Below are 13222 nucleotides of genomic sequence, written 5' to 3' on the forward strand. Positions count from 1 at the left end.
TGTTTAGTCGCCGGTAAATTGCCGGAAGTAACTGGTCGAATTTTCTTTGGTGTCAAATAGAAAGAAGAAACCTCGATTTAGGGTTTTGAAGCAACATGGATGGATTAGTTAGGTTTAAATGTGGACCAAGATATCTACCAATATTTGGGCTTAGCGGAATGCCTGGATTTGTTTTGAAGAGGCCCAATAATGTAGGGCCGAATTACTTTTGTCTACAAACCCATAAAATTGTACGGTTGCACTCTCTACTTTCAATTTGGACAAATTTAAAAGTTAGCTTTTGTTCTTAGGAGAAATTTTTTTTAATGCCATAAACATAGCCCGGTACATCGTCATTACACAATTGGTTGATTTTTTTTTTTTTTTTGTAAAGTTTCCTGCTAATTGTATTATTACACTTAATGTATCAGACTGCATTCTCAGCAAAATGAACAATATCTGGTTTCTTGCTTCAACGTACATTAAGTTTTGTGAGCTGTCCAATCCAGTGTAAGCCTAGTCACTAGAGAAGGAGCAAAACATTTTTTTTTTCCTCCACCACCCTACTTTATGCTTTTCCCATTTTCTGCGTCTCATCTCATATCTTACAACTCTAGTTTTTCTCCCAATCCCACACACCCAACTGGCAGGCAAAAAGTAATTCAAAAAACAATGAAAACATGTTTTTTTTTTTTTTTTTATAAGCATACACTGGTAAATTAATGCATCTAACATGATATGGATCAGTTCAACGATGTAAAATGGGTAAAAGAACAGCAAATAATATGTAAGTGTGATTTTTTTTTTCTTCTTTTAATTAGTGATGGAATTAATTGTGCCCAATTTTGGTCTAGCTATAGAGCATGAGTTGAATATGATTTATAATTTGCTGGCCATTTTTATGGTGATGAAACAAAACAATCAAAGCTCAGTAGAGACCCGTGGGCTGTAGCATAAGAGTATTTTTAAATGAGATGTTAAAATGTCTAAATTAATGAAAATAGTAAAAAAAGATAGCTGCAATGCTTTCCAACCGAGAAGCGAAATCTGATGTGGTATGACATGAAATAGCAGCTCTCCCCCTTTGCTGCCAAATTTGATAGCACTGCCAAATATTTTTTTGTTAATTTTTTTTATCTTTGCAACTCTCCTCGCCCATACGCATATGGCAGACTTGTGCATTTCCTAGTCCTCCCTTTTCCTCCTATGCCCCAAAATTGGAGCTTTCCACAACACTGCCTTTTCTCTTCCCCTCGTTGACGGCGGAGCTCGGCGCTTGCAGCACAACAACAACAGTCTCACCTTTCACGGATTCAGAGCATCTCGCGGTTTGAGCTACACCACGTCGATTCAAAAGCTTGGAGTGGTTTCCGACACCAAAACTAGCACCATATTCACTGTTGATTCGGGAATCAAGGATATTGGTATCGAACCGATTGCCGTCGACGGAGAAGGTGGGGGTGATTTTGGCGGTAGCGGAGGCGGCGGTGGAGGGGGTGGAGGTGATAATAGTGAGGGTAAAGGGGAGGGCGAGGAGGGCCTGAAGAGATCAAGAAGAAAGGGATAAAATAATAGTTTAATAAAATAAAAAGAAAATAAAATAATGTAATAAAATAATATTTAATTTGAAATTCTAGGTGGAAAATAAAATTTTGAAAGATGTCAAAAAGCCACATATGTTGTCAAATTCAAATTTTAAGTTTAAAATTTAACATTTTATTAGGAGATGGTCTACGCATTGATTCCCATTTCCCACGGGACCAAGCTACCTTAGTTGTGTCTTGTGGAGATCGATCTACTTGCGAAGAACTTGTATGTACCACATGATTTACTTATTCAGGTGTTAGGTTGGGATAGCAAAACTCCCTTGTCTAAAGATGCACATGGTTTTGTCCAATCAATCGGTGTCTTTGATAGAGAAAAATCAAAAGAACTGTTAAGTTTCTGTGTCCCACTTCTTTTCTTTAATATGGGATAGGGAAATTTTGTCTTTCCAACTGACAGGGAAAATCTTTAGTGAGATAATTGTCATGGGAAGAAATGCAAGACTTTGACGCACAAGGTGAGAAAGAAAGCAAGCTAAGCTTGGTTGTCGCTCTGGAGAGGAACATGGGTTCTCATGACTTTGGCTTAAACACCCATTACTCTAGCTACCACGGTCCACGCATATGCACTACTTAATGTCTGTCTCAAACGAAGCTTCCGCTTAACTTTGAATTGGAGCTTCGAGTTCTGTAAAAAATTAGGCCTTGCAGTAAGTAACTATTTAATTTGTAGCTTTGAAGTTGAAAACTTCTGAAGATCGCAGAGTCAGCAGCTAGTCTGTGAATCTCTGTGCAAGCTGCATGCACATGTGCAGTGTTTCAATAAATTATGGCTGCAAATGCGTTGCCAATTAGAAAGGAGAGGAGGATAAAGTACTGTTCATGAAAGACTTAATGCATTTGCAGCATCGATCCTTCCTCCAAATCCAATGCTTTTACTACTACAGTATAGTTATATTTCTCTTCATTTGTAAGTGAAAGGTTCATGCTCGACTCACATGAATAACGGTGACGTGTTATATATGTGATGAGTTCAATATTTAGTTAGTGGCCTAGTTCAATCTCAAGTAGATTATCTCTTTTTTTCTTTAGTAGCCCTTTTGGTGAAAATGTTTTTGAAACCAATTCTTAGTAAAAATTCAAGTGAATCCTGGAAAAACACTTTAAGTGCTTCCTAAAAGAAGCACATATCATGTGCTGTTGGATTTATCCAATATAAATCAATCTTTAATTGGTCTACTACATGTAATAGGAATGTAATATTGGAGACTAATGTTGATTGTGATTTGATCTCTTAAAGGTATCAATCCTATATAAGGTGTCTTATATTGGAAATATGATTGATGTAATCCTTAATTGTCTATGATTATGATACTTGACTTAGAGGCTAAGAAAGTAAAGTTTAAGTTTCCTTTATGGATGGAAACCCCAGTTTTTAGCCTATATAAAAACACCGGTCCCTATAAACCCTAGAACACACAACATAATACTTCTCATAGAGTAGTTGTATTCGGCTAGAAGTTTATAGAAAATCCTGGTGTTGCCGTGCCCTTTCTCTTTTCCTGCTCGAGTACCATGATTACAATGGGATTTGTCACTCCTTCTTTTGTATTTTAATTGTATAACCTTATAAGGCTAACATGTGCTTCTTCGGAAAAGCACTGACAGTGTTTTTGAAACCCAAAATCAATTTCACCAAAAATACTTTCTGTCATTTTAAAAACATTTTCAAACCAATATTTTATCATTGTATTAAAGATAATAATTTAATTTAAAAAGTCAAACACTTTACATGTTTTGCACGTCAGACTTCAATTTGCATATTTCCGAGGCAATTCTTGGCTTTAGATTTTCCTATGTCGTCTCACTCATCAGAACCCACTCTTAGTAATCAGAATGGAAATTTTGACAATGAAAGATAAAACCGACAAGACACCATAGCCGATAATCGATATATTAGGTTTGAGTAGAAAACCATCTGACAGATTGGGGTTTGCCCCAAAAGGGCTTGTAATTATGAATTCAAAAGTAATACTGTATTTAAGAAAATCACTCATGAACTAGAAGTCTCACTTGTCGGCCCTTAATTACTAGTTGCTTAATCTTAATTACTTTTTTTGGTCGAGCTTAATCCTGATTACTGATTAGCACTTCTTTGAGGAATATAAGAAACCGGGGTATGAAACGATTTTTCTTTGGACTATAATATTGACTTCTTGCCGCTTGGACTATATCTCAAACTTGAGTTTAAATTAGGGGTTTTAACGAAAAGCCCACGGTACTGTTTACTTTAACGAAAAACCATATTTTTACACTGAAAAGTCAATCATGATACTATTCACTTTACCCTTTATTTTTTCCTTATCATTAAAACTCAAAGTTTTTAAGTCATTTTCATTAGTTTTCCTTTTAAATTAACTATGGAGAGTAAATTCACCACGCACACATATGGACAATGTAGAGAATGTTAGTAATAGTGGTGATAATTATGGGCTCGTTTAAAGGTATTTTAAAACATATGCAAGACTTTTTGATGAAAAATGTTTTTGGAACCAATACTTAGTTAAAATGTGAGTAAATCATAAAAAAAACACTAAAAGTCATTTGTGCAAGAAGTACATAACTTGTTTTTTTTGTAGGAAAGCATTTCAAGTGACTCTTGGAAAACGATTTTAGTCATTTTAAAAGTATTTTCAAACGAGTCCTACGCCTAATTTAATGGAAATTAATCTTCCACGTCTTGTATGTATGATATATCAATATAAGAATACTACCCCCTATGTACGTAGTCTGTGTTGATGATGTTATAGTGTTATTAATTTTTAGGTTATTTTAGTAGGAATACCTTAACTATCTCTGCTGAAGGAGAAGAGTTTTGGGCCAAAGAATTACCAAGTCGACAATATCGTCTAGTGTGTGCACTTTAAAACACAATGGTCACTGTTACGGTGGTTTATGATAGCTATTGTTCGAGTAACAAGTGTTGCAAGTAAAAAAATAAAATAGTGGTAGTCATTTAGTATTACATTTTATTGGTTTTTCTCTTCACTTGTAAGTGAGAGGTTTCGGGTTTTAGGTTTGATTCTCATCAAAGAAGAATTAAACTACATTTTTGCTAGTCATTATGAGGCTAAAGCTCACCATTATTCTTTAATGTAGATAATATCGTTAAAAAAAAACAGTTATAAAATGTAAAAAACGTGGGTATTAGGTTATTAGGTATGATTATGTTTTGTTCTCAATTTACATTATAAAAAATTTCACCTTTATAAGTGCAACTTTCTATTAGAGCACCATTAGTTGTTATGGCCAACAATAATTAATTACCACGTAATAGTGACTATGACACAAAGAACACAAATAACCGCACTCAATATTATCGTGTAGTGGTGATTATGTTACTCAACAATAGTTACCCTATTAATTGTTATGCCCAATAACAGTTACCATGTAATTTTGAACACATCCAACTAGAAAGAAGAGGAATAGTCGCACAAAAGTAAACAACCGCACAAAGAATTTATAGTGATTGGACAAAATTTTGTTGCGTCGACTCCAATGACAAATTTTTTAGTGCGCCGGAAAAATGGTCTAATACACTACGCGTGATAATACAATTTGTTAGAAACTTAAAAAAAAAATTTCAATCAATTTTATTATGACACTTGATGTATTGGACCGTATTTCCGGCACATTGAAAAATTTCTTCACTCTAATAACACACTGAGAAATTTCACTATCGAAGAATAGGAACCACTTCGGTTAAACAACTAACCCCGCTGGCCCCTATATATCAAATGTAGGTATTAATCTCTCTCACACCAAAACCTTTGATGTCTCCTTGTAACTTGTGTAGGAGTTCGATAAACTCGAGAGATTTTTCAAGTACTAGGTATTCAAGTGGTATTCCATATGTTAAAATACAAGTAGAAGAAATGATAAATTTTTTGTGTTCTTCCACTTGTATTATGACACGTTGAGTACCCGCTTAAATACCCAACAGTTGGAGAAATTTCTCAATAAACTCAAGAAGTTCTCCCAATTTAATTAATTCTATACGTTCAAATCTCATCTCCCTCAACCCTTAAATGTCCCAGTTATAATACATAGACTTCAACAAATTACAATAGGAATCCAAAAAAGGCCATGAAACCAAAAGAAACCCTAGTTTACCAAAATTGGTGCCACACTTGGAACAAGTTAAAATCTAATACCCACTCAAGCGGGTTTAGGGCGAGATTTACAATGGGTTTTACTATTTGTTGTTGCTTGAGAGAGACTTGGAACCCAACTCCGATATCTATAACGAGTCAATTTCTCAATACATGCTTAACAAACCAAATAATAACATAACTTAGAATTATAAATTTGTTGTGACTTTTGTACCATGATATATAAAGACAATATAAATTTATAGTGTAATGGTTTAGAGCATTTACACACTCAACGACCGAAGATTCCCTCTTTCCCTCTTACCTTCATTGTAACAAAAAAAGAAAAAACAGAATAATAAGAAATTAATGAGATTCCAATGATGATTAAATCTATGCAAAGATAAAGTTTAATCTATCTTTAAAATATAATAATACAAGTTTTGTTTTGTTAATGGAGGAAATATATTATAAATTAGTACAAGGTTAATTATATATATGATGTTTTGCAGATATTTAATCCAAGCATACAGGCACAAGATCAAGTGCAATGGATCTGGTATAAATGTTGAATAAGTACTGTATAGCTACACAGGCTATAACTTTTTAAAGAACTGGTCGAACTGTATATGTTTAAACAAAATTAATGCGATTAGTAATATTGAACCTACCAATCGTAGCAGACTTTATTTCTCCTGCCGACATCAATGTAATAGTGAAACCCTAGTACTAAACCGTATATCAGACATGGTATATTAATGAGTCGATGTTATATTATGTATTTTGCCCTTAGTTTACCATTAATTTATTAGTTATTTTGTGAGAATTTTGATACTTTGAATTATATTTTCAATGTAGGACATTCAACTTCTTCTTAAGCAAAAAGTGGTCAAACGGATAAATTTTGGAGTGATTCCAATTGGAGGATGTTCGTGTGTCTCTCAACTTGTTTGTACGAAAGTTTCAGATTTTTCTACAATGCGATTTATTTATGGAAATGAAATAAAGGTTTAATGCGCGGGGCTAGAAAGTAACATTTTTGGGCTTAATTGCAAGTTTTGGAGCCCAACGTGGCCCTCTGGAGAAGTTTCAGAATATTCCAAACTTTAAATCTAGCTATTTTTGGGCCTGTTTTGGAGCAGATATAGGTTCAAAACGTGGCTGATTTGTGGCCGGACAGATTTGCCATATTTGATTAGAATTATGTTTTCTAGTTTCTCTAAAGTTATTATGTTTCCTGGTTTTTAGAAGACATTTTATAGTAAGGATTTTATTATGGAGTAGTATAAATAATTCTTTTTAGCCATTAGGGTTTTAGAAAGAGGTGGAGAAGAACACATCAATACTTTGCTAGGCTTTGACAATTTGTGCTTTTCTTTCAAGGTGTTATCTATACTTTTTCTATTTTAATTAAATTCCTTTTGTTTTATGATTGTTCGTAACTAATCTCTTTTGCTAGGGTGCTAGGGCGAGGTCACAAACCTTAGCAAGAATATGTAGTTTTTTTCAATTTGCTCATGATATTATGCATGCATGTTTGAATTATTAATCACCGTGTTTAAACTATCTCCTTGTCTTGATGCTTGATTACCATTAGGATATTTAGAAAAATAATTTGATGCAATTTTGGTCCGAGGTCGGTCCCTGAAATTGACGGAGGCTTCTTGTGGTTAATATGTGCAACTTCACTTAGGATGAATACCGCATCTTAAGATTGCATGGTTTTTCAGAGGGTTTTTACAAAACTTAATGAGTCATGCATGTTTAGATTTGATCTAAATACCACAAACAGGTTGCATATTTGATATACGCTCTATGTTGGGGGTCCAAGTAGGCATACTTTAGGAAAACCTAACCTTCAAAATATGCATGTGTAAGTCATAAGTAATTGGAAAAACTACGTAGGATTGTTAAGGTGACGGCAGAATCCTAGTGCTTAACTTTATTTACAAAACTATTTTCTTTTGTTTTCTCTACTTTGCAATTTATTCTATTTTTAAATTTAAAATTCGTTTTTATTATTTTGAATCACAAAACAACTTTTTTCTCAAACTTTGTTTTAAAGAATTAATTAATTAAGATTTGGTTTGACATAAATTATTCATTCAATCCCTGTGGAGAATAACCTTGCTAGAGCTGCTCTAGTAATATTACCTTTTGCTCTTGCAAGTGGTGGAAAAATGTTAAGGAGACTCTCAAAAGTGGAAGCCATGGACTCTTTGCTACCTTATGTTTTTTGAACAATGTTTTATAATATTGACACATAAATTGACGTTAAATTGTAACGTGGCAGAACGTCTCTAGAGAATCCTACTTTAAGAGTCTCCTTCGCATTTCTCATCATTCATGAATCCCCCGAATCCTAGTCTGTGGAATTAAGCTTTTTCCTATATGTATAGACTGAGGGGAAACTAATATCATGATTCCCATACTTTCTGCACAAGAAATATGTAAAAAACGAGAGGAATTAAATAGATATACACAGTTTTTAACCTACTAATAAGGTCCACAAAAAGATGAAATTAAACAGCTTGATTCATTATTCTCCAGAACAAAAGCAGATATGTAAACATGGATATACTTTTAATTAACTTACACTTTTCTGTTTCTTGCTTAAGGTGGTGATATCTTTCTGCTTAGGCTAGTTGACAAAATAAAAAGAGTACTACAAGGCTGCTGGCTAGCTACAGCTCCAAAGCCTAACTTTCAGAGAAATTAAACAAAAGAAACCCTAATATAGTAATATAGTGCTTGATCTTGTTTTTTTTTTTCCTTTTCAAAACAAGCCTGCACCATTCTCGAATGACATGTTAATTAGGTCTTCGTGGGCATGAAGTGCAGCATCATCACAGAGCCACTTCTCCAGCAATGTGAGAGGGACTTGTCCCTCCAAATTGGGCTTGCTCTCATCCTGAAACAGACAGCTTGTCTGATCTGCTGTGAAATTTGCATTGTTCTCATCGACTGACATGGACTGAGACACATCAGATGGGGATGAGTTGAAGCTGAACAATGAATCGAAAGCCTGATCCGGCGTAGTGGCTGCGCTGTGCGCCCCTTCACTAGAAGTACTCATTGAACAACCTCTATTAGTTGTAGTGCCACCTTTGTTGTTGTTATTGAAGGAATTGATCTGATCAGCATTGGCCTGATCCGCGTTTGTTTGATGAGTGGAAACCATCGGCGAATTTTTCATCCAGTTTTTGAGCAATTTTGCAATGTTATCAGTATTGGATGCATATGTGGAGGCTTGGTGAGGTCTTGTGCTTGTGATAGGGTTATCATTAATATTGTAATTACCAATATTAATGGAGGGCTTCAAGGCTTGCAAGTGAAGATCATGAGAAGTAGTAGCACTAGTACTAATAATACTTGGTTTGTTAATGGAGAGAGCCTCAGAAAGAGCTTGCTTGGCCATGTGGATGTCTGTCTGAAGCCTTCTCTCCCACTGACCCTTGGAGATTGGCTGATCAAGTGAATCACCTGAAAAACCATCCTGGTCGTTGTGATGGTCATGACCATCAAGCCCTGTCTGGAGCTTTTTCAGCTTTTTTTTCAAGTGAGTGTTCCAGTAATTTTTGATGTCATTGTCTGTTCTCTGAGGAAGGTATGAAGCAATGGCTGCCCATCTGCACCCATTAAAACAATTTCATCATCAAATTTGGGGAATTACAAAACAAGATCAATGATTCTATTTTTAATTTCCCCTGACTTAAAAAACAAATTAAAAAATCACTTCCATATATTCAACTCTCCTAATTTAACAAAAAAAAAAAAAAAAAATCACTCCCCTATATAATATGTCATCAAACAACAATATAGAACTTCACTACTGGGATTTAAGAGTATCTAACCCCAATATCCAAAAACAAAAGATATAATAAATTAACAGTACTTTAATCAAGTCAAAATCCATAAAATTCATGCCCCAAACATATAAAAATATAAATTCAAATTTGGAGTAAACAAAATATAGGCAACAAGTAGATATGGGGTGCAAGCTATTTGGTTTAGTAATTTTCCGGATGTAATATTCTAGATTAAGATTTGACTTGTCAAGTAATAAAATTCGATGAGGATCTCTATGTAATGTTTTATTTCAATTTTTTAATTTTTTAATTTAAAAAAAAAAAAAAAAAAGGTAGAGATGGGGGGAAGTGTTATACCTATTGCCCAAAAGAGCTTGGAGATGGATTATCATCTTCTCCTCATGATCGGTGAAGTTACCGCGTTTGATACCCGGGCGGAGATAATTAGTCCATCTAAGTCTGCAGCTCTTACTGCATCTCAGCAAACCTTTAAAAAGAAGTTATTAATTAAAATTACTGACAATATTCCGACCAAATTAATAAAATTACTGTCAAAAATCAATATAATCAGACCATGCATCTGTAAACAGTACTTGTTCCGAGATGGAAAAACCAGTACCAGGTCATAAGTACATGTCATAAGTACATGACTTTAATGATTAAACCAACCCCAATCTGAAACCAGTTATTACCAAAACAAGAGAGGTAAAAAAAACTACCAATATACTTACACAAGATGGATGATAGTACTGGTCTAAAATCTAAACGGAGAAAGAATTTAATATGGGAGGTGATTTCTCCCGACTGTTTTTCCGCATGCACACTGTTTATTTCCACCTTTTAGCTCGAATAAAACAAAAATAATTAATGAACAAAAATAAACACGAGTGAACACAAATAATTTAATTACCAAGAATAATACTAAATTACTAATTGGAATTCAAAGTAGCTCAGCTAAAATTCATTTAAAAAGTTTAAGCTAAATATAATTATATAGAAAATTAATTACCAGTGTTAGTAGGAACTGATCTCCAATTCCCAGCACCACGTTCTTGAATGTAAGAAACCAGTATGATGTCTTCCTCTGGAGTCCATGGCCCCTTCTTCATACCGAGTTTGTCACAGCAAGGTGGCCTTCCCATAATTTCCAATAATCTAATTCCCACTCGCTAGCTTCAAGAGATGAAGAAATTGAATTATCTCACTCTCTGATATCTTCCAAGATTATTGATTTCACAACAAGATTGGAGGCAACTGAAAAAAAAGGTTTATTTTTATCTTGACAAATCTCTAAGATGAAATAAAAAGAGAAGTTCTTGTTGCCTCTTCCTTTCTTTTTCTTTTTCTTCTCTGAACTGATGAAGGATTGCAAAAACAAGTGTCCAAGGCAGGTGAGTTGGGCTTGTCTTGTATGTGTGTATATATATATATATATATATATAGAGAGAGAGAGAGAGAGAGAGAGAGAGAGAGAGAGAGAGAGAGAGAGAGAGAGAGAAAGAAGGCTGTGGTGAGCGCTGAGTGCTGACAAAAGCAAGTACAAGGAGTCAAAATGGGCAGCAAAACAGCATTTACTCACTGCCTTCCCTTGCAAAAAGTCAGCTATGCTCAGACTCCCTCACTCACTCATCATCATTTTTTCCCCTCTCTCGCACTCTATTCGCCTCTCACAAAACCGTGTGTGGCATTCAATGGGGGTATTGTGGTGGCAGTGGCGAAGCTAGGATTTGCCGAGAAGAGGAGTGAAATTTAAAAGAGTGTAAGGTTCAATTGAAGCGGTTGTTTTTATATTAGAGTGTGTAAAGTTTTGAATCAATATTCATAGCAAAAAATAATCTATTCACCAAAGCGGTTGTAAGTAATAATATCAAAGCCAATGTAAGAAACTTAAATTGGCTAGGATTAGATCCTAAAAAACGTTAAGCGCTAGTCAAACAGCGGACTGAGATCTAGCAGCTAGGTGTCTAGGTGAGATCTAGGCAGGAGCCTAGATGGATTTAAATTATCGTAAAATAAGTATTAAACAATATTTACATTGTTTTTAAAAAAGTTAAATAATGTAAGAAATTAAGATAAATATAGTAGGAATCTTAAAAGAGAAAATAAAAATACATACAAGAATAAAAAAAATAAAAAAAGAAGAGAAATGGGTTAATAAACCACCAAAAAAAAGGTGGGGTCAGAAGTGAAAAAAAAGGGGGGAAATGGGTAAACAAAAAGTGGGGCAGAAAGATAAAGATCGAAAGAGAAGTGGTGGGTCAATACTTGGGTAAGGTGTTAGTACCTAATTTTTACTGACTCATTAGGTGGCCCAATAATTGTCCAACGCATGTCTTTAAAACTCACACCCAAATAGATAAGACTTCAGTACTCACAAGGGAGTGCCCAAATTTTACTCACTTCTGATATGGTCCAATAATCTTGAAACACATGTCATCTATACTTTCTCTCTACATTTGTAACCAAACACTAAGTTTCCCATTGAACCCGTGACCAAACACAACCTCTCTTCTTTCTACCTTCTTGCCATCGTTGCAAATCTCACCTTCTAGTCCCTTTCTCCTTTGTCGAACACCCACCCACCCCTTCCTCCAACCTTTTCGTCGATTCTAACCCGAATAGTTCTACAAATCTCTCTTCTCCGTCAAACCCCCTCCTTTGCTGAAACCTCCGTCTTCTGTTGAACTGATCCCTAATCCCTCCTTCGTGAAACCCATTTTTACAGGTGCCATGAATTCCGACGACAGCAGAGGGGCTGAACTAGCGCTCCTAAGCATGTTTGCCGGTGAGGGGAGGGGCGGCCGGCACTCCTCGCAATCATGTAGCTTCGCCACTGTGTGGTGGCACCGAAAAAAAAAACCCTAATTTACTCCTCTCTTTCTATGTTGTGTATTGTATTGTAGAGATACTGTTCGGTATACTTGGAACACATTTACATAGTTTTATTATTGGCCTAATTGGATAAATGGTCCTCGTGGTGATAGAATATTCGGAAGGTAGCTCATATGGTAGAAAAATTCGGATTTAAACCCTTGTGGTAAAATCCGTTAGGAATTAAGCACAAAATTAAAAATTTCGCTAGTTTCTCCGTTAAGTTTCTTTTTCTTTTTCAATTAGAGGGAATTCACTTGAGGGGTTTGTCAATTCCAGAATGCCAGAAAGTATTACTAGCTGCAAAGTCAGGTGGAGAACCTTTGCCTGAGGGTCTTATGTGGCTACTTTAACCAGAAAGGTACTAGTGTTGGTATTGGTGATAACTTCAGTGTTGGTGGCGACAACAGCTTCGGCACCCCTGATGCTCCATTTGGAGAGAACAAGCCTGGCTTAGGGCTGGATAATCCATTGGAAGGAAACGATAGGGACGATGATGCCGCGAGTGACTTCGCCAAGAGGGCCTGATTATAATTATTAGATTTCAGGGATGGAAAAGTAAATGCCATTTCTTTGGATTATGGTGCAAATTTCAGTTTCCTTGGTTTTAGTTGAAAAATTGTTACAGAAAACCTCAACACACACACTCTTGAGCATTTTAAAGTACTTGGAAGAAATTTTAAAGTGAAATGGGGCAAGTGTTTTGATGCTCTGTTAATAAACAGATTGGAGCCATTCGAATAAAAAAAAGTGCAAACACATGGAGGCAACAATCAAGTTGATTTCAAACTTTGGTTGGGTGCTTCATAACTGGCAGTGGCAATGGAGGAAATTTGGTTGTTCAGTGTGGAGGCATGGCTAATGAAGT

General features: G+C 35.3%; 1 protein-coding gene across 1 annotated transcript; it reads right to left on the reverse strand.

Annotated features, from left to right (window-relative positions):
- Positions 1 to 8191: 8191 nt before the first annotated feature.
- On the reverse strand, positions 8192 to 10887 carry LOC103957761 (myb-related protein 306). Its single transcript, XM_009369965.3, has 3 exons — positions 10493 to 10887; positions 9841 to 9970; positions 8192 to 9303 (listed from the first exon to the last, which is right to left on the reverse strand). Exons 1-3 carry the CDS (start codon positions 10623 to 10625, stop codon positions 8451 to 8453), a joined length of 1116 nt encoding a protein of 371 aa, XP_009368240.2. The 5' UTR covers positions 10626 to 10887; the 3' UTR covers positions 8192 to 8450.
- Between the last annotated feature and the right edge of the window lie 2335 nt (positions 10888 to 13222).

The sequence above is a fragment of a genome, unplaced genomic scaffold (genome assembly GCF_019419815.1).
Source record: "Pyrus x bretschneideri cultivar Hongxiangsu unplaced genomic scaffold, Pyrus_bretschneideri_v1 Contig27, whole genome shotgun sequence".
NCBI classification, from domain to species: Eukaryota; Viridiplantae; Streptophyta; class Magnoliopsida; order Rosales; family Rosaceae; genus Pyrus; species Pyrus x bretschneideri.

Bases quoted from the DNA above. Each gene is read 5' to 3' on its own strand.
- LOC103957761 (XM_009369965.3), bottom strand. From the start codon at position 10,625: ATGGGAAGGCCACCTTGCTGTGACAAACTCGGTATGAAGAAGGGGCCA. The intron at 9,971-10,492 runs GTAATTAATTTT...TTCTTTTTAAAG, and splicing joins ATCAGTTCCTACTAACACTG to GTTTGCTGAGATGCAGTAAG. The intron at 9,304-9,840 runs GTATAACACTTC...TAATGGGTGCAG, and splicing joins CAAGCTCTTTTGGGCAATAG to ATGGGCAGCCATTGCTTCAT.